Below are 20615 nucleotides of genomic sequence, written 5' to 3'. Positions count from 1 at the left end.
CTCTCTGCTTGCATTTTGGATTTTCTCTTTTCACTTGAAAGGCTGTTGAGAATTATTGAATGTTTTGATGGGACTTGCTTCTTATTAGCACCTTCATAAACTGATGGCAATTTCTGGAGTGAATCAGAAATCAGCTGGGGGAATCAGCATCAGCTTCAGTACAGGTTAGCAAGGTTGTGTCTGTGCAGTGCTTATTGTCAGTTGTTCAGCTGTGGTAGTCTCCATCCTATGGCAGATCAAAAGAATGCAGAAAGATTGACATTAGTCAGGTCCATTGACCTGAGTAGCACAGTGAAGATTTTTTGCACCAGAGCAAGGATGAGGGCTAAGGATTTACTTACTTGTTGGGGATTTTTTGAGTATCTGGTACCTGTGGTGGTTGACAAAGTAAGTGTCAATGCCAGTTGAATCAGCAGCTTAAATTTCAGTTATTATTTTGATTTGTGACTTTTCAGATGCAGCCCAGTTTGAGAATGAAGAATGGGGCTTTTTCTGCTGTCAGTGCAATTGTCAAGGACCAGCAGTTAAGGCCTCAGGCAAACAGTTCCTGTACTTGAAGTCAAGGTTCATGCTTTTGGGACTTCAAGTGGATCTGCAGCTTTATTCCCATTTCCATATGTTAAACCTGCTGCACTAGGGAGCAGGTTAATCGTGGGTGCTGAGGCAGATAGATAAAATTCTAAAGTAATGTATTTATTGCACTCTTTTGGTTTGGTGTCAGCATTATTGTCTGCACTGCCTCAGGCAGCTGTGAGGTAGAGATCATTGGTTTGTATTTGATATGCTATTTTCTAACTAGCCAGGGCTGTAAGTCAGAGCAATGGCTTGAAGACATTTGATGATGTGTGATTGTGGCAGCATGCATACTAATCTATTGTGCAGATACACCCAAGCGACTTGAAAAATGCCTGCTACCAGTAATTTCACTGCTGATATTTCTACAGTCACATTTTGCTGACAGCATGCTACCAGCTCAGGCTGCTCCTCTCCTTCCCTGTAGTCGTGGACCTGGCATGAAGGTCTGGCAGAGCAGATGCTTCCACAGTAGTTAACCATTCCAGTGGTGCTTGGGCTGCCTACATGAGGAATTAAAACATTTCTCTGGTAAGGGTCTGCTGTCAGGTGTTGCTGTACTGCCTGGAATAGGCCTGCTGTCTTTCAGTATGTCAAATGTAAGGATGCTGGATTTTGTGCTGTTGATGACTGCAGGATAGAACCATGCTTACACCATTGCACCATTGATCAGCGACCTAACCAACCTAACTCTGTCACTGAACCTTTTCTTTTCAGCTCCCTGGTAGTTTCTTTTTTTTTTTTTTTTTTTTTTTTTTTTTTTTGGTTTTTTTTTTTTTTTTTTGTTTTGTTTTGTTTTTGTTTTTGTTTTTTTTTTAGTTCAGGAGTAGTTTTCACCATTTTGTCTATTTAGTCTTGTCTTACAGTTGGATGATGAATATTGTGGAGTACAGTACACAGTCATAGAATCTCAACCTGAACCTTCCCTGGAGCAGCTTGAGGCCCTTGTTCTGTCACTTGTTACCTGGGAGAAGAGGTGAGCCCCTACCTGGCTACAGCCTCCTTTCAGGCATTTGTAGAGAACCGTAAGGTCACCCCTGAACCTCCTTTTGTCCAGGCTAAACACCCCCAGATCCCTCAGTTGCTCATCATATAATTTACTCTCCAGACTCTTCACCAGCTCTCTTGTCTCTCTGGACATGCTGCAGCATCTCCATGTCCTTCCCGTAGTGAGGGGCCCAGAACTGAGCAGAGCACTCAAGCTGTGGCCTCGCCAGTGCTGAGTACAGGGGACAGTCACTGCCTTGGTCCTGCTGGCCATGCTCTTCCTGATACAGGTCAGGACTCCACTTGCCACCTTGGCCACCTGCGCACATGCTGGCTCATGTTTGGCTGCTGTTGACCAGCACCCCCAGGTCCTTTTCTACTGGGCAGCTTTCCAGCCTTTAACCCTGCACAGGGTTGTTGAGACCCAGGTGTAGGACCAGCTACTTTCCATTACTGAACCTCATACAACTGGTCTTGGCCCATGAATCCAGTCCGTCTACATTCCTCTGCAGAACCTTCCAGACCTCCATCAGATTTCTCCACCCTCCCCACCCAACTTGGTGTTGTCTCCAAAATGACTGAGGATGCTGTCAGTCCCCTTGACCAAATTATTGATGAAGATATAGAATAGGGATGGTCCCACCCAACTGGTGGCAGCACATTTCCCACCACTGTCTGGGCCCAGCCATCTAGCAGGTTTTTAAGCCAGTCAAGAGTGCACCTGCCCAAGTTATGGGCTACCAGCTTGTCCAGGAGAATGCTGTGGGAGGCAGTATCAAAGGCTTTAATGAAGCTGAGGTAGATACATCCACAGCTTTTTCCCCTCATTCACTTGGTGGATCACCTGCCATGAAAAGAGATCAGGTCAGTCAAGCAGAACCCTGTCTTTCCTAAACCTATCCTGGCTGGGCCTGATTTCCTAGTTGTCCTCAGTAGTGTAGTATGCTTTCATTTACCCTATATTCTGATTTTCTTTAAAATTGGCAGCTGGCAATTAACTTTTCATTATATGAGTAGAGCTAAAACAACTAAACAGACTTCTTGTGCAAAAAATAAAGGCCCAAAGTCTGTCTTATGCTCTGACATTGAGTCCACCAAGCAGATTTTAACAGCTATGAAATCTGTATCTTGGTTAGCTGAAATCAAGTGAAGAAAACTTGACAGAATATGTGGTATGAGAAAAAATCTTAGGCTGTAAATACTTGATTTAATATTTTTTAGTCTCATTTAATTGCTGTCACAGATGACCAATAGTGACGGCTTACTTGACTGAACGACCTGGACTTTCCAGTGGCCTGGTCTATCTTAAAGATGTGAAATTAATCCTGGCCGCTCACATGTGAAATTCAGCACTGCAAGTCAGTCATCTTTAAGGCTGCATACCCTAAATCCTAAAAATTATTTTAATATAAGTTCTGAATCTTTGATCTTCTAGTAATAGGATCGTCTTTTCTCATGTGGTTTTGTGTGCACAAGACATCTCCCCCATTTTTGCATATAATGTAAAATATTTGCTTTTCAAAATACGTTCATTTGTTAGGAAATAATATCTAGGAAGAAAAATAAAGGTATGTATAACCACAGGGACTTAATTTTAATTTGTTGAGGATAAAAATGAGTGGTGTTCTTAAATGAACAAAAAAAATAGCAGGAGAGTTTTCTCTTAAAATGACATTGTTTAAAGCAATGTAGAATTTAGTAGCAGATCTATTTCTCTATAATCTTGTTTATTAGTTTATTGGTTATACTATTCAATGCCTGTAAAATATGGGGACATATTGCCCATTGCTATGAGTTGTCATCATTCCACTGAAGTGAATGGAAGCAGCTGAAGATTTGCCAAATGTTAGCTTTCTGTAAGCTCTGAAGTCTCTCCTTTCTTAGCATAGAGCTCAAAAATGGTTTTGTTCCTTCTTATTTAAGTGAACTGCCAGCACTTTTTTTCCCATTTAAACCTCTTTATGTGTTACAGTTGAAGTGCACATGAGGGTGAGGAAATTAGGGCAGTAACCCCTAAAATCACAGATTCTTTGAGATCATCCCCTCTTTCCATATCCAAATAGAAGATTATTTCTGCATCTCCACCACTGTTGAATTTTGTCTTCTTACACCCTTTAGTATCTACCACTTCACACCGTTTATTGTCCTCTTGCACTAGTGTGTCTGAACATCACACAGGTGGGTCAGATTTTTTTACTTTTTCTGCACAACATTTCTCCAGGTCCCCCTCTTTTCTCCTCCTAAGACAATATCAGAAGTCTAACCACCTTATTGGTAGTGTCACCAGGATAGAACAAACTGGTTTTTTCTCTGACAGATTTTTTAGTCTAAACATTGTACAAGTTGACCGAAGGATGTAGGCTACTGGAAAGCATGACTGGCCGGGAGAAATCCAGCCAGGAGCTATCCATATAATGACTCTTGTTGGCTTTAAACAAATGTTTCTTGGGGAAATACTTTGTTCTGAACTTATTCCCAAGTTTACACTCCTTAAAAACTTGGATGTTCAACTTACTGCATCGAAGACATATTTAGTGAAAGGAGAAAGACCTTGGAGGCATAACCCTTCCTTTTCTTCCCCTTTATTTTTCTCTGAGTTTCCAATATTGTATTAGGCTTGTCAGAGGTGTTACATATTTTGTACTCTCTTGCCTCCCACTTCTTCAAGGCACATAAATCCATTAAACTCCATCACCTTTGTGGTGTTGCTAGCATACAACACTCTTGATCAGTCCACTGTGAAAATTCCTGTTGCTGCCTTCATTTCCTCCTGTTTGGGCTGCTGTAACTCACAGCTTTTGGGCAGTTAACTGCTGCAATACTCTGTAGGATTGGTATTTACAGTATGCTATCACAATCCAACATGTTTCAGACAGTGACTACTGTGTGCTTTAATTCCTAAAATCTTCAATAACCTGGTCACTTAGTTGTGTCAGAAAACTTGAATTTATTAGTGTGCTTTCACTGAATTCCTCCTTCTAAATCAGTTTGCATTTGGTTGATAATCTTAAGGGTATTTTTTCAGCCTCAATGATTAGTTAATGATCATAGTTAATAGCTTCTCTGACCTCAAGTGTAGTGCCATTCAGTGTCAGATCTGTCTGCAACAGAAAATTTTTCATTCGCTTTTAATTCCAGATCTTCCCTCTTCAGATCAAAGGTTCCGTGGTGAGTGATTAAAAAAACGACTACTAAGTGGGTAGAAATTGAATGGATGTGAGATACTTGAACGGGGAGAAAGATTATATTTTTCTCAAAAACTGAATGCCACTTAGTTCTGCTGCCTGAAAGATGATTATAGTAATTTCAGTTGATCACAATTAGACCTTTAAATTTGCATAGCCTTGAACTGAAGCATTTTTATTTAAATTCACCACTCATTATGCCTTTACATGTACTGTTCAAAGTCTGAGGACTGCATAATTTACAACAAAGAAAACAAGTCACCGAACGTAATGAGCTAAACTTCTAACAATACCTTCAAATTTCACCTCCAATTAATCACTCATGCTCAGTTGCAGACAAAAATGTTAGCATTTACACGTGTAACTGCATTTACACGTGTAAGTCAGACAGAACCTTTCAGTACTGTCACCCCTGGATTTCAGGCAAAATAAATAAATTTAAGTAGTTTTCTTATAAGGGCCAAGTGAATTATTGTTCCATAACGTTAGGGTGGTAGATTACTAAGAGCACACTAGATGTATGTTCTGTTCTGGTTTTTATGACAGAAATAATAAAGTATGAGGTTGGAGAAACATGCATGTTGTAGACTTAATTTACATACAGCTGTAAAGCATTTTGAGGACTAGATCTTTGTTTAGCTGTGCATGATTGTGAGTTTTGTCTTTAAATTGCCCAGAATGAGTGGTTGGACCCAGGTCAGGACTGGCCGCGCGTTGCAAACTGCTGCAGCTGTGGGATGCAAACTGCAAGGGTGTGAAAAGGGCATGAAGGGCTCTGCAAGCACAGGGCTCCCCAAAAGGAGATTTTTTTTGTGGAAACTCTGGTATAATGGCATTTGGCATTGTGAAAAACCTTTTTATGAAAGGAAAAATGTTATGGATCATGTGGTGCAGTCACAGTGATGCTTCTGAAATAAAAAAAATCTTGAGTTTCCATGAAGAAGTGGAAAAGTCTGAAAAACAAGCAAAAACCAAACCACAACAAGTGAAAAATAATAATTGAAATAACACATGTATCTTTTGGGCTGTCATTTTAAAATTCTGATTGATGTAACTTGTCTAGAGTAAGTTTTAACTTTATGATTTGAATTGGCACTTTTTATGTGGTTTCCCTTTCCCCACTTCCATGCTTTTCAGCCTTCCCAAGACATGTTTTGTTCATTTGGTTTTAATTCAGTCCCAGTTAAGTATCTTAGTGCCAAAACAATTCTTGTGCAAAGAAGGCAAAGGCAAGAAGGCAAAGAAGGGAGCTTGTGATGCAGGCACTGACTGGTCTTTATGGCCGCAGTGGTTCTGGTAGGAGCAGCAGCCAAAGGCTGTTCTGGGTCCCATGGCCAAATGACCTGGCACAGCTTGAGTCCATGCAACTAAATTAATTTATATCACCCAAACAGGATGACCTAATCCAAACTTACTTCTAGGAATACTCCCTGGCCTGGACTGTTTCTTTTGAAACTCTACCTAAGACTGTGCCAGATGGTTTTCTGTACAGGCAGGCACGTGCAGACTTCCACCTCTGCCCTGGCTGTGGTTGATGGCTGTGGATCTCACCTTACCTGCCTGTGTCAGGTGCAGGCACTGACTGGCACAGGTCTTCTCTCTGGGCTCCCACCAATTGTAACTCTTGGACTTTGTTATACTAATGTTTCCAAAGCTCTGTTAAGGTCTTTGTTAAGCACAATGCCTCTGTTAGGGCATTGTGCTTGTACAGACAGGCTGATGGAAAACCCACAAAAATTACCATTTTCAAAGAAAAAGTAGAAAATGAATCCAGTTGTGAGGGAGAAATTCTTTATGTATCTCCAATAATGGCAAATTGGAGAACTGAAAATACTGGTTTTCTTAATGCGTACATATTTTTATAAATTATTTTCTACCAAAATGTTTCTAAATTTAAGTAAAAACTATCCCAATGGAACCTACCAGAGAAGAGCACAAAACAAAACTCAGCACAAAACACTTGTTATCGAAGATGTTAGGGGAATGAAATTGAAGGAGCAATGTACAAAACATTTGTGTTTATCAAATACATTTTAAATCAACCCACTCGTGGGTCAAAAAGCATGAGAGCCACCAAGCCCTCTTTCAAGTGAAAGCTAAGATCTGGGGAGCCTTTTATAGAATACACATACAGGTAAGGATGTCCTGCTGCACTTTTCTGACCTACATGTGGCATAAGAGCTTTCTGATTTTTCTTAAGAGCTACCTCCACTAGTAAAAACATAAAGGGAAAATAGTTTAAGGTATGGCTTAAGAGCATGGCTTTTCCAGTCATGGGAAAGGAAGAAGATTGATATTTACACTGTCAGTAGGGGAGATATTTTGCAAACTGCTGACAGTCAGCTTAGGTAGCAGAACATGTTTGTATTTATTCTGTGTACACACATTTACAACACAAATGGGCTCAAAAATCACAGACGCTTTGTTTTAATGAGTAATAGTTTCACTGGCTTCATTTTTATCTCTGTCTCCCTGCAGGTCAAAGCAACAGACGCAGATGCTGACCAGTTTGGAGAAATTGAGTACTCTCTTTATGATGGATTAAATTTTTATGAAAAATCCAAAGCTTTCCAGATTGACCCACACACTGGTCAGATCTTTGTGTCTCAAGACATTGACAGAGAAGGAGATCCAACCACTTATGATCTCTTAGTAAAAGCTACAGATGGGGTAAGTTTCACCTTTGTACACTGCCAGATTTGTGAATGTATTTGCAAATTTGGATGTCTGGTGTACTTTTAAATGAGAATGTAGCAACTATGTAAAAATTGCATGAATTTGAATAAAATGTCTTGTCCTTAAAAAGAGCAGAAAATTATATTCATGAACTGTGAATTTTTACACAAACTAATAAAATTGCCTGGGAAATACCCAATGACTCCTAAAAAAGGTGTGGAAAAGTGTTTCTAGGATGTTACTCCTTGCTATTTTTCCTCCTCCTATTGGAACCAATGGACTCCAAGTTACTTTGCTCCCTGCTTTCAAGACCAGTAATAAGGCAGCAGTAATAAGGCAGTACCATGGGCTAGAACTGCATGGCTACTGTGGGTGACGATGACTTTCCTGGGTAAGTTCCTTGTCCTTTCTAGCTGGCTGATGCCATAGCTGCTTCTGTGGCTGGATGCAGCCTCCCTGCAGCTGCATGTCTGGAAGTTTTCTCACTTTTCAAGATCTAGTGTTTGGAAGTGAGCATTCATGGTACAACAAGGGCTGGGTAGTTGTATGTGCCTGAAATAGTCCATTGCAGATCCTGGCAAGGAGGGTCAGGAGACATTTGCTGTGATGGGAGCATATTAAGATGTCTGGGAATAGACACCTTGCCCACCTGATGCCATGTAAAAAAAATTTTGCTGGTAAGCTCCAGAAAAATAATGGAAGAAAACTATTCATTATATTTTCATTACAAAATATTCATTTTGTGATTTTCAGTCTGAGGTCTTTGCTTTGTAAGGTCCAGTTCGTACTTGTCTTTACCTTCTTCAGCTTAATAGTGAATTGTGAAGAAGCTGAAGAAAAGATTATTGGTTGCCTTCAAATGTTAAAATTAACATAAGGACACTTTTTGAAATGTTATTCAGGTCACATTTTGCAGTACAATTTATCCTGAGAAACATAGAAATTCACTTATTTCAGGCTATGCAGTTTTTATTTCTTATTTTGAATATTAAAATTGCATTTAATGTCCTAAGTGTATCTAATATAACTTTTTAAAAATATAGTTTTGTTAGAAATGTTGTATTTTACATTAAAATGCCTGTAGGTGTTTTTTATTACACTGAAGAAACTTAGTGAACTATGATTTCCATATTAATGAGTAGATTAACTTAAATAGCTGCAGTTGATAGTTGTATTAATTATTTCATTTTGAGAATGTAGCCATTGAGGGAATATCCATTTTGTTGAATTCAGATATTTGTGTAATAGTTAAACAATGCTTTTTCTTTAGCTGTCCCAATTCAGTGTTCATTTCATAGGCTACAGAAATATTCTTTAATTAATATTGCCTTTAGCAGTGTGCTTTTTCTTCCTCATAGATGTCTTCAAAGCAGAAAAAATTACATAAATATATTTGTATGTTTGTGTCCATGCTCATCTGATTTGAATGTCTAATAACTTGACCCTACTCATCACAGGGGGTTTGGACTGGACAACCTTTGAAAGGTCTCTTCCTGCTCAAACCATTCTGTGATTTTAATATAAGGATATAAGAGTGGGTTTTTCCAGGACAGTGCCTGTAATGTCTGTAGCAGAGGTAGTTCTATCTGACCATTTTTGAATTTCACTTGTATGTGATTTCTGCCTTCAAAATTTATACTTGAATACATATATCGAAAAGAATTTTGAAGAGTAAAGCAGTCTGTATTGAAATGTATAACAGCAGAAAATTAGGCATTCTGCTATGCTTCATAATTTCATTTTTCCTCTCATTCACATGTTTTGAAGCTGTATAAATGTAAAGGACACATACACATGTCTGAAATATCAAGATTAATCATTAATAAAGGGTATGTGAGAGCTGGACAATAGCAGTGAAATTCTGAAAAGTTTCTAAAATATTCAGTCAAGTACAGAAAATTGTTTTAAAAATCTGAAAGAAAATATGTTTGCATGAAGAAAAACTTGATGCCTTATTTTTTTAGTTAAATTACTGCTCTACTGATAAATCTTACCTTAAGTTAAAGGAAAATAGATAATGATTTGAAACTACAGGTTATTTAATTTTTAATCTCTGTTTATGGACCTTGTGTTTTTAGAAGTTCAATAATGGGGAGAAAGGCTCAGTTTTTATTGCCTTGTTTGTGACAGGTAAGGCTTGATCTTTTTACTGGAAGTCAGCACTTTGTAGAAGTTTGCCCACCTGACACCTAAATACTAAAGCATCTAAATTCAATATCAGCTTTTCAAAGTTTTTAGTGTACCTGAACTCGTGTTGACTAAATCTCTACCTTTAAAGCAGAATTGTAGTAGGATGTTTATCTTATTTCCTGACATTCTGCTGCTGATTTTGATGGATTAAAGATGTTGGGTATGGGGCTCAAAGTAGAGGCTGTGATCGAGGAAGAAATGTGCACAGAAAAGAGAGACGAAGGATGAAAGGCCACTTGTGACAAAGAAGGGTAGAAAGATGAAAAGGAAAGAAAATAACACAGTTAATTAGAAATGAGGAGGAAACTAAAGTATTTTCCAGGTGGTGTGCAGTTTATCTTACAGCAAAACTATCAGTTTCCTCCACCTGTTCCTGGCTACTCCATTACATGGCTTTAGAAATTGTCTGTCATGCCTTTAATGCATTGTGTAGAAAATGTAAGATGTGAACTTGAATTGCACACAAGAGCCCGTGGAGAGGCAGGTGGAAAACAGCTTCTGTTAAACTGGTTTTAAATAAACATCCTGTGAGACCTTGTGGGAGCACTCTCACTGATTAAGCAAAAATGAAAAGAAGTATCCTTTTATCTCCTATATGAAATGGTAGGTCTTCAGTTTTTCAGTTGATTCATCATCACTGCAAAAGGTTCAGTACAGCATCAGCAGGTGTGTTAGTGACTCTCTTACTGCCTTTCTGCATAGAGACACTTTGTCTCTTGCTTTTTGGTAATCCACCCTGCCTATCCAATTTTTTTCCTTATCATGGAAATCAAGGTACTGGGGAAGGGGCTTGTCTTGAGGTAGGGATGTTGGCATTGGGCTCACTGCCATCTACATTTCTTCATATTGGCATGGGTATTCATGGCAGTCCCAGTAATTTGTAGGCTGATTACTGTCCTTTAGAGTCCTGGTCTCCAGGCAAGAGTCCTGGCTGCCTGTGCAGCAGCATGAGCCCTGGAAGCATGCCATGCCTTATTTTATTTTCTTCAGAAGCATACCAGGAGGATGTGGGATAGATCTCCTTGTTTGTGGGTGAAACACAGACACATGATGCATAAGATCATCTTAATTTTCCACTTACTTGAGCCTTTATGGGAATGTCACTTCACCCAACAGCGGTAACATTTACAACACAGAAGGAAAAAAAAAACAGGATAAAGCAAAAAATCACTATGAAAACGTGAAAGTAAATGCTGATAGTATTTTTTTTTTTAATTAGTCAGAACCTATGGACACACTAAGCACACACTCAAAAATAGTTTTGTGTGAGATTGTTATATGGCAGGGTAAGTTTAAAGTAGTCATATCCAGTCTGAATCCTTGGATAGTTTGATGAAGGTCAGGTTTAAAAATAATTGACGTGAACAATTGGACTGCAGAATTATGCAACATAGTTGGTTTTGGGTTGGTGTGGTTTTCTCTGTATTACAGATACTGTGACTGCAAAATGAAGCTTGCACTAGCTCAGCATAGTATGTGTATGCTTGAACATCTGATCTGTGTCAGCAGTTTCTCAAAGTGACTGCTACAAGCACAGCATGCTCAGTGGACTTTGAAGAGCTCAGGATTCTTCCTCCATCTGTATTTTAATGTACCACATAAAGCACATGCAGACTGTACATGCCTGCGCTGCCTTGTGCCTCTGAGCACGTCAGTGCTCCAAAATTCAGTTATCTCTGCCACAGTGGACCTGCTTTCTTTTAAAAATGCTTGTACTTCCTGTGGCTACAAAATAGTCTTGAAAACATAAACTCCTCCAAACTCATGGAGGGAGTCCTCTGAGAAGTAAATTGCCATTAGTTTCACCCAGGTGCCTGTGGGGTCTACACTTCAGTACCCAGAGAACTGTCTTTTTTGCAGATTGTCAGAAAATTCAGTGCTTTGTCACAGCAAATCAGTATTTTTGTGTAGCATGGTGTGATAAGCCAGCTTGTAGTTGCTCCTTTCTTCTCCAGTTTCACTCCAGAGCAAGGCTAAATGTGGTCCCATGTGGAATTTTAGTGGGCTTTTGTAGGGCATCTCTCAGTGAATTGAGCACAGGTATTGTAGGCAGCAGCCTGACAGGTCAGCTTTTGGCTGTCCTGCGCTCCTTTTAGTTTGTGTCCCTGGTTGAAAAAGCCTCATATTCACCATTATGATGGTCATGCTTTTACATCTGAAAGTCTCATAGAGAGAAGTTATTCCTGCTTTACTGAAGCACCACAGTCACCTGAGGGGCATGTCTTCCTGGAGCATAAAGCCCTGACTTTTATCTGTGAAGGAATAAGTGGAGTGTTGAAGATGTCAGCAGAAGCATGTAAAGTTAGACTAGCAAGGTTTTTGATGTGTGGTGCTCATAAGCATTAACAAAACCGATGTTGTGTTCGGGCCTCGCCTTGTAGAGAAGTTAAATCTCTTTATGGGCTCCATTAGCCCTTGGTGTTGTGCTGAGCACATAGCTTACTTCTGTGCAGTGTTTTGGGGTATTGCAGGTACTGTAACTTGCTTTTAATGGACATTTTCATTGATCAATATTATTGCAGCATGCTCCATTTCCTAATGATGGACTGAAGCCAGCTGTGTACCGTCCTATTTTTAAAATGATCTTGTTTTTGTTTTTGTTTTTTTCTTATTTATCCAACAGGGTGGTCTAAGTGCCCAAGCTTTTGTTCGCATCGAGATAGAAGATATTAATGACAATCAACCTGTTTTTGAGCAAGACGCCTATGTGACAAGTATCAGCAGTCACACACAGCCAGGAACAGAAATCATCAATGTTGCTGCCACAGACAGAGATTCAGGAATGTTTGGCATTGTCACATATGAGTTGGTCCCAGGGGAATTTTCTTCTTTTTTCACAGTGGATACATCCACAGGTACTGTACGTGTCCATGATTCAGAAAGGTTATAATTATACAAGATCTATATTCTCCTTGATTATGCTTTTTCTCTTTAGAGTCATGTCAGACAGGTGAAACTTAGATTCTGATGGAATATTAATTCTAGAGGTAGATGGAGGATTTAGGTTTAATGTGAAACCTTTGTGTTCACTGGAATAAGCAGAAAAATGGAAAACGTAGTACATGCCAGCACAATGAAGGACAAGCAGCATGCCACTTATCCACTATTTTCAGCCCTAAATCTATTGATCAATGTAAGAAATAATAAAGCGTTACTTTTTTTACAAAAATATATGCATTTCTGAAATTCTTAGGGCTTACTCTTGAAGAGCGATAAATCACCCTTCACGATGTTCCTCCTTTCATTTATTTTCTGTTTCTGTTCTAATCTTTCTCTGTACTGTGCTAAGTCCTCATTCTGCTCAGTCTTACAATGCATATTTGCCTCCCTGTTTGACTCAATGTTTAGCTTTCTAACTGTGCTTCTCAATAAGTGATTGACTAAACTGAAATTGCCATTTTTCTTGAGGGCCAGCCCTTGCATGTGAATGTATCCTGATCAACAGATGGTCATGGCACAGATAATTTTATATATTTTAGACTGTGATACTTGTGTGTAGGTATTAGCTCTTTGGCATTCAAAGTCTTGCAAGGTTCTATTCTTTCAAAATGGTGTCTGTTTTTACACAGTTCCCAAAACATTCTGATGAAAAGAAGAAACTAATCTTCTTAGGAAGTTAGGCTGCTTGTCTTGGCTATTTCAGAATTTATTTAACTGTGGACTTTTAACTACCTGTCAAGTCAGGCTCTCAGGGGCATAACTGATGTCAAAAATACGTAGGTCAGTCAATAATTAGGGAGCTGGATCTCCATAGGCATTTAACTGGTCATTTTAAAACTGTCCCATCAGGCTTGTTGAAGAGAGCCCCTGTGGATCACATTAGCAGCATTGGCTTTGCAGCAACCCTCTGCTGAAAGAAAGCCTTTTGAAAGGTTTCTTCCTTGGATTGCGACCTTTTGGCCTCTCTTTCCAGTTTGGCACTTTGTATAGGAAAAATGTCATGCTTAATGATGGAGACTCTATAAGCTTGTAAGTTACTATTACCTCATGGATCTATCATGGTATTTTATCAAAGGCAGACCAAATTCAGGGTGAAGTTGCTTGAGGTCATTATTGCTGACATTTCATGATGAGAAAAGCTCTTAGGTCAGACACTATTCCCAGCATTATAGTGCTTGGAATCTGATTGCACTCAATCAGATCTCCTGGGTAAATTCACAAGGTCAGACTGTGTCTAATTTTAGCTTATTAATATTAATGCTGTGGGCTTTTTTTTTTTTTTCTGAATACATTTTTTCCATTTATATTCTTCCACATCTATTAAAAATGGGTCTTATGCTCAGTCACTAGTGAGGTGAATTATTTTTAAACTATAAGAAAAAAATAAACATTTTAAACAAAAAAAAGCCCCAAAAAAGAACCACACACGCACCCACACAAAAACCCCCAAACATTAAAATTGCCAATATATCACACAGAGGTTTTTGCTATCTTTGAGCTTGAAAACCAGTTTAGTATTCGGAGAGAGATGAAACAAGTGGCTCACTGTTAGGGCACAGACGTTTTGTGTTCTTCCTCCTTACTTCTTGTTACAACAGAGATATTTTCCAGTGTTCATTGTGCTAATGCTGTCTTCATATGCTCTGATATATGGCCTAATTTAGCTGTGCCTCTCTGAAGGTTATGTGAGGGACTTCGTCTAGTTAGCTGGGCAGCATTTTGTGGACAGAGGGCAACAGATAAGTATGTGAAGGAATAGGCATTCTCCAGGAGATGGATGCTCAAACCAGAAAGCCAAATGAGATGATATTACAGTTTGGTCTCTGTTTTTCTGATCTTATGGATTTGCAGTCTGTTTCTGTTGTGTTCTGCATTTTTTCCAATTCACAGTATGGTATATTCTGTTTTATCTGCTCCTTTCATTATTAGAGGACCTAAACAGAAGGACAATGATGATGTTGGAGAACTCTGTGGATTTGGCTGCCTGATAAGTTTTATTTTTTAAATATTTTTTTTCTCACTGATAGAGAATTTAGAAAGGAGAAATGAAAAGGGATGCATTAGTAGTTTTGACTTAATGACTACTTCATTATAGCCCTGAATATTTTATGTGGACAGAGATATTTTCAGTATTATGAGATTTAGAATAATTAGTGGCAAATGGTGTGTCACATTACACTATGATACATTAAAATAATATGCAAGATGATGCTGTTGTCCATGACATATGTAATTTTTCTTTTTTTGCCTTTTCTCTTTTTCTTGCATGAAAATTTCTCACTGTAATTTTCTTCAGGGATGTATGTTGAGTGCTGCACTTAGAATACTCACTAAAATTGACTTTTGAATTTTTGGAAGAGAAATGGATAAAACAGTAAAATAACAATTGAAACCCCAAATCTTCACTGCTGTGTCTTGCTTCTGGCTCTTTTTTGTTAAAGCTTTTTGTTTTTCTATGAGCTGTGTTCAAAATATCCTACCAGCTGGCCAACTCCTCACTATATAGAATATAACAATACTGCTTTTGATACATTGATATTAAGAGGTAGAGGCGCATCCAGGCTCTTTGAAGGGGCTCCATCTTTTGTTTTCAGCACTGGGACATGTGGATGTTGTAAATAGATAAAGTCAGTGGGATGGGAAGGAACATCCTTTCATTGACCAGACAGACATTCCACTGAATTATTTCTTAATTTTAAACAAGATTTTATTAGTTATATTTGTTTGCTATTATAGCTTTTAGACACTGCATTTATTGTTTGTGATATGCTCTTGTCCTCATAAATAACATTTATTATGTTTCTATTTTTGAAAAAGTTGAAGTGTTTTTCATTTGATTGATGAAAGACTTTCCACAAGAAAAACCACTTTAAGAACTGTGTAACTAGAAAAATGTATGGATAGGAAACTGTAAACCAGCTCCTCTGCTGGTTCGTGACTCTTGCTATCGTTTGTTTCTAGTGTTGGTGTAAACAACATCTTGGCTTCATTATGTTGCCTTTTGTGGATATCTGATCCATGCATGATCTATGAACAGTACTCGTGAATTGATTAGAACAGGACAAGTTGAAGAGCTCTTCTGGCTAAGAAACTGTTTGAGCTATGTTTGTTTATTTTCCCATTGTTACCTAACAAGCTATCTGAAAGAGAGTGTATTTATAGTTATGGCTGAGCTGGTAATTAAAAATGTAAGTCACAGGATGCAATCATAAGTGTGGCAGAAAACCTATGCAGTGCTTGACTTTAACACTTTAGGATTAACAACTGAATCAACAAACTTCCATTACAATAACAGCATTAATACTTTTCTTCACTCAAGGGCATGCAATTAATTTTTCCATTGATCTTAGTGATGTCTTTTTCAAGGGATTGGTAAAAAGATGGTTATCATCATCATCACCATTGCTCTGGTTCAGAGAACTTGTTTCAAACCAACGAAATGATAGTCCTTGAAAATTATTCTGGACCAGTGTGACTTCATGTGTCAGTCTTCAAGTAAATGGTCTGTTCATAGTCTTAAAACAAATCCCCTAGCTAGTCCTTGTGTGCAGAGAAAACTTCCATGAAAGCTAAGCAAAAGTCAGCAGCCATGGTTTGTCTTCATGTGAATGTATTTAAACCTAGCATGAAAACCATGTAGAGAAAGTATCATTCACTCATTGTATATTACAGCAGTATAAGCATTTAATTTAGCTTCTGTTTCTTTCAATTCTTTAAGGTATTTAGTCTCATGTTTCTCTGATTCCTGCCTAAATTAGATGCCTAGAACAAAGGCTATGACCTTCCTTTTGTGTATTTTATTGAGAATGTGTCTGTGAATGCGGCGGATAGACTTGGGCTGGATGCCAGGTGCCCACCAAAGTCACTCTATTACTCCCCTCCTCAGTTGTGCAGGGGAAGAAAATGATGACAAAAGGCTTGTGAGTCAAGAAAAGTGCAGGGAGAAATCTCTCAGCAATTACTGTCACAGGCAAAAGAGACTCATTTTGAGGAAATGACTTTAATTTATTGCCAATCAAATCAGAGGAAGGTAATGAGAAATAAAAACTATATCATAAAAGACATTCTCCCCCCTACCCCTCCCTTTTCCTGCACTTAACTTCACTCCCAATTTTCTTTATGTCCTCTGGCCCTGGCAGCGCAGGAGGATAGAAAATGGGAACTGTGCAGTTCATCACAGGTTGTCTCTGCTGCTCCTTCTTTCTCATACTCTTCTGTTCCAGCTCAGGTCATTTCAGCAGGGTCCAGTCCTTCAGGAACAGATTGATCCAGTGTGGGTTTCCTGTGAGGTCACAAGTCCTGCCAGCAAAACTGCACCAGTATGACCTTCCCATGGGGTCACAGCCTTCTTTGAGCATCCATCTGCTCCAGTGAGGGGTCTTCCATGGGCTGAAGGTGGGTCTCTGCTCCCCTGGGAGCCTCCATAGGCTGCAGGGGGACAGCTGCCTTGCCATGGTCTGCACCATAGAAGCCGCTCCTGTAGCCCCCACAGGGCTAAACCCTTGCCACATAAACACAGTACACTGAGATATTTGGAGATCTCTCCATTGACTTGAAGATACTTGGATCACCCTTTTGTTATAATACTTTCTGTTACTTATTTACACCAAAAAACACATTTTGAGGAGAACAGCCAAGCCTTGTTGCAAGAGCTGGTTAGTAGTTGAACATTTAAAAACATAAAAACATAACATAAAAAAAAATATTCAGCACAGAAGTACAGCTCCTGCAAAATGAACATTCTTTTGTGGAATTTTTGACTTGCTAAAAACCTGCTCCCTTTAAGATGCATTCTAATTTCTTTTTAGCAAAGGGCGTCATGTGACTAAAATGGCCTGTAAAAGATGTAGAGCAGTCTAGGAGTTAGTCTGTTGGCAAAGAATAAAAGGATGAATACACCTTAAGATCATGCAAATTTAAGAATATAAGTACCTTATCCAAAGGCCAAAATAAATTCCAGCATCTTGTCACTTTAACAGTGCCTAGCAATGGATACAAGAAGAGGAGTTGTGTAGAGTTTGTACAGAACAGTGCCTCACTGGTGTGTGTTTCTTGTGGCAGTATTTTAGTGCTGTACTACTTTAATTACTGCACTATGGAACCATATGTAAATGCAATTTAATGGCAAACTAACTTGCAATGAACTTTGATTTGGTTCAGAATAGATTCATTCCAGTTAGGGATGCTGAAAAATTTAGTTTTATCAAAAAAATAGAACTGTTTTTTAACAGCTGCATTTTTGGAAATCTTAATAGCTTTATTTTTGTTGCAATGCAGGTGGAAAAGTAATGTTGAAATACCAACATTTCTTTTTATGGGGGAAAAAAACCCCAAAATTTTGCTTAACTCCATGTACTATACAGTGCTTAATATATAGCAGATGGTACTTGGCATCAAAGTAAAATGGGGATGCACCCTTTCTAAAGAAAACAAGGCCCATATTTATGATGATTGATGATGTTTTTGTATAGTATTGTAGGAAAAAATACTTTATTTTTAAAATACTTTTGGCATTTTCCTACAGTATGTGGTACATTTGCTAAACATATGAAGAGCTTCACATAAATAACATTTAAAATTAGGAGTGCTTTATTTTGGAACATTTTGAGGCCACTTCTTTTTTTAAACTGCAGTTTCTTCAATTACTGTCTTTCTGATCTGTCATATGATATTGACAGTGTTTTTGGAATGCTGCAAATCAGTGGAATATGTCTGAGACATTGGTTTAGCACAGTAAGTTTTCACCTTTGAAGAACTTTAAGTTAAATCAAAAAGGAAAAATTAGTGGTCTCAGCTGAGTTATTTGTGGGCATTTACCTTCACTGAGATCTCACCTAATGAGAAATTTATCATAAAGAATGTAGAAAATAGTATGTTGTCCTAGAAGCACACAAAACTTGCTGTAATAAGTGTAAGGCTGCAGATTTTGGCCCTGAAAGTTGTGTAGCCGAACAGCATGAAAAAATATCCATACTGCTATCTCCTAATGTATCTTTTTTTTTTTTCTTTTATGTATAAAATCCAATAGAATCAACTTTCTACAAAGAAAAATAGTCCTACAAGCTATGTGCCAAAAACTCAACCGTGCAATAGTGGAGTGTATGTGAGATTATTGTGCATGAAAGAATGCAAACTATTAACAAAAATACTCTAGCCCGTCCTCCTTTGTCCTAGTTAAGCCAATGTCAGACCTCAAAAATAGAAGAGCCCACCAGAAGAGGCAGAGTGAACTTCTGTGGCATTGTACAGATGATGTGGGCTGATTTTAAAAAAATGGTGAAAAGGAAAAAGTTATGCCCAAACCTCCCATTTTAGAGGAGGTGAATAGTGTGATATTTAGACAGTGAAATTCAGACAAGCAACCCTTTTCTTTGCTAGAGACTGCACGAGTCTCAGAGTATAGGATATATTGACTCTACTTTGTCTTCTCAGTTAACCTAAAGAAAAGAAGAAAGTGGCAGGTCACACCAAGGGAGCAGACAGCTGTGGTACAATGTTAGAATGAATGTAGCAGAGAAGTGTGTGCAGCAGAAAATCAGTCCATGCAAATGAAGGGCAGCATCTGGAATGTCTTGTAATGCTCTCAATATAAGAACAGTAAATATATCGTCTTTAGCTTATAGCAGGCTGCATTCTGTATCTGTCCTGATACCTTTTCTGCAGTACCTTCAAAGAAATACCATTCCTGGTTACCATGGCAGTTGACTTGTGTTACCAGGTTGTGCACTGAGCTATTTTTGGATCTAGAAGCTGGCAGCTTGATTGAAAAGGTCCTTGATTAAGCAGACATTTTTGAAAAACTTTGATAAGCTAAGCAAGGACAGATGACCTGTTGAGAAGGTGTGGCAGGGCTGGAGCTGTGCAGATTGTGGGAGAAGATCTCTGCCTTTGTCTTTGAAAATACAGCAGTTCACCAGGCCAAAGTCCTGCCTGCTTACTGGTGTAATCTTTGATTTCTGGATGGACCTGTGTTTGTTGTGAGAGTGTTCACTTTGTACACAATCAGACAGCAAACGCACTGAGTTACTAATAGGGCAGATTAAAGGAAATAAACCAGGGCAGAAACAAAGGAAATCTTGTAACAGCAAATTATATCTTTTCAGTTATCTGTTCTACTGAAAAAGTGGAATTTTCAGAAGGGGTTTTCGTGGTGTTGCTTGTTTGGTGCTTTTTTAAAGGGAATAATTATTTAAATATGTAATAAAACAAAATAGTATTTTAATAGTAATAGTAAAATAATAGTAATGTATTTTGTGTGTTGACGAATACTTCTTAGCTCCCTAAAACTCTCTGTAACCTATAGTATTTGAAATAGTGCCGTGCATCTGGGGGAGCTGCAGTGTTAAAACTGCTTATGTTACTTTATAGATGCTGGTTTGTTTTGTGCAGACTCCCTGACCAAACTTTGATGTGCTAAGCAAATTCTTGTGATTAAACACAGTTTGTTTGTATAGCATTGGTTGTAGACACTAAGTCCTTTTATAGCTATTTCTCTTTCTAAGAGGAAAACTATGAATTGAGCACAAGAATTTGCTACAGAGGGCCAGTGTTGAAAGCATCTCCAGTGCAGGGGTATGAGACCTGTAAAGTACAAATGTAGCTAGAAGATTGATATGGTTTTGATCAGTTATTTACTACAAAAACATTCAAACACTGAATATCTTCAAACTGAAGAAGTCCTCTTCTTTGCTGAAATGTAAACTAGCATTTGTGCCAATAAAAATAAGCTTTTTAAAGACTTTTCATGTGAGTGAAGCTGTGTGTATTACAGTGGGTAGATTGTAAATAACAATTTAATTCCTTCCTTTCCCTGGCTGTTATTAAACCAGCTGTTCAGTGTATTTGGCAGTGTTGCTATGGTTACCATCAAGAATGCAGCTTCACTAAAAAAGGTGCATTTTAAGTACAGGTGAAATGCTAAAGCTGGAACCTGTATGCCAAGATGACAGCATAGGCAATCAGCTGGATAAACTTAAATAGAAATGTCAAGCAGAAACACTTTCATTCTTCCTTAAAACAATGCTAATTTTAATGTTAATGCAAAATGCATACCTCCTAACTGCA

The 20615-nt window shown here is 38.4% G+C and overlaps 1 protein-coding gene across 1 annotated transcript in view; it reads left to right on the top strand.

The window, feature by feature from the left end:
* Nucleotides 1-20615, top strand: part of DCHS2 (dachsous cadherin-related 2) — a 101346-nt gene that overhangs the window by 35222 nt on the left and 45509 nt on the right. Inside the window, exons 2-3 of the mRNA XM_041427803.1 lie at nt 7224-7415; nt 12235-12466. Of these exons, the coding sequence (XP_041283737.1) occupies nt 7224-7415; nt 12235-12466 (424 nt within the window). The remainder of the gene's footprint in view (nt 1-7223; nt 7416-12234; nt 12467-20615) is intronic.

This window comes from Onychostruthus taczanowskii, unplaced genomic scaffold (assembly GCF_017590055.1).
Source record: "Onychostruthus taczanowskii isolate IOZ18803 unplaced genomic scaffold, ASM1759005v1 scaffold12, whole genome shotgun sequence".
Taxonomy (NCBI): Eukaryota; Metazoa; Chordata; class Aves; order Passeriformes; family Passeridae; genus Onychostruthus; species Onychostruthus taczanowskii.
Note: the sequence above shows the minus strand (reverse complement) of the source record. Positions and strands in the feature narration are given on the sequence as shown.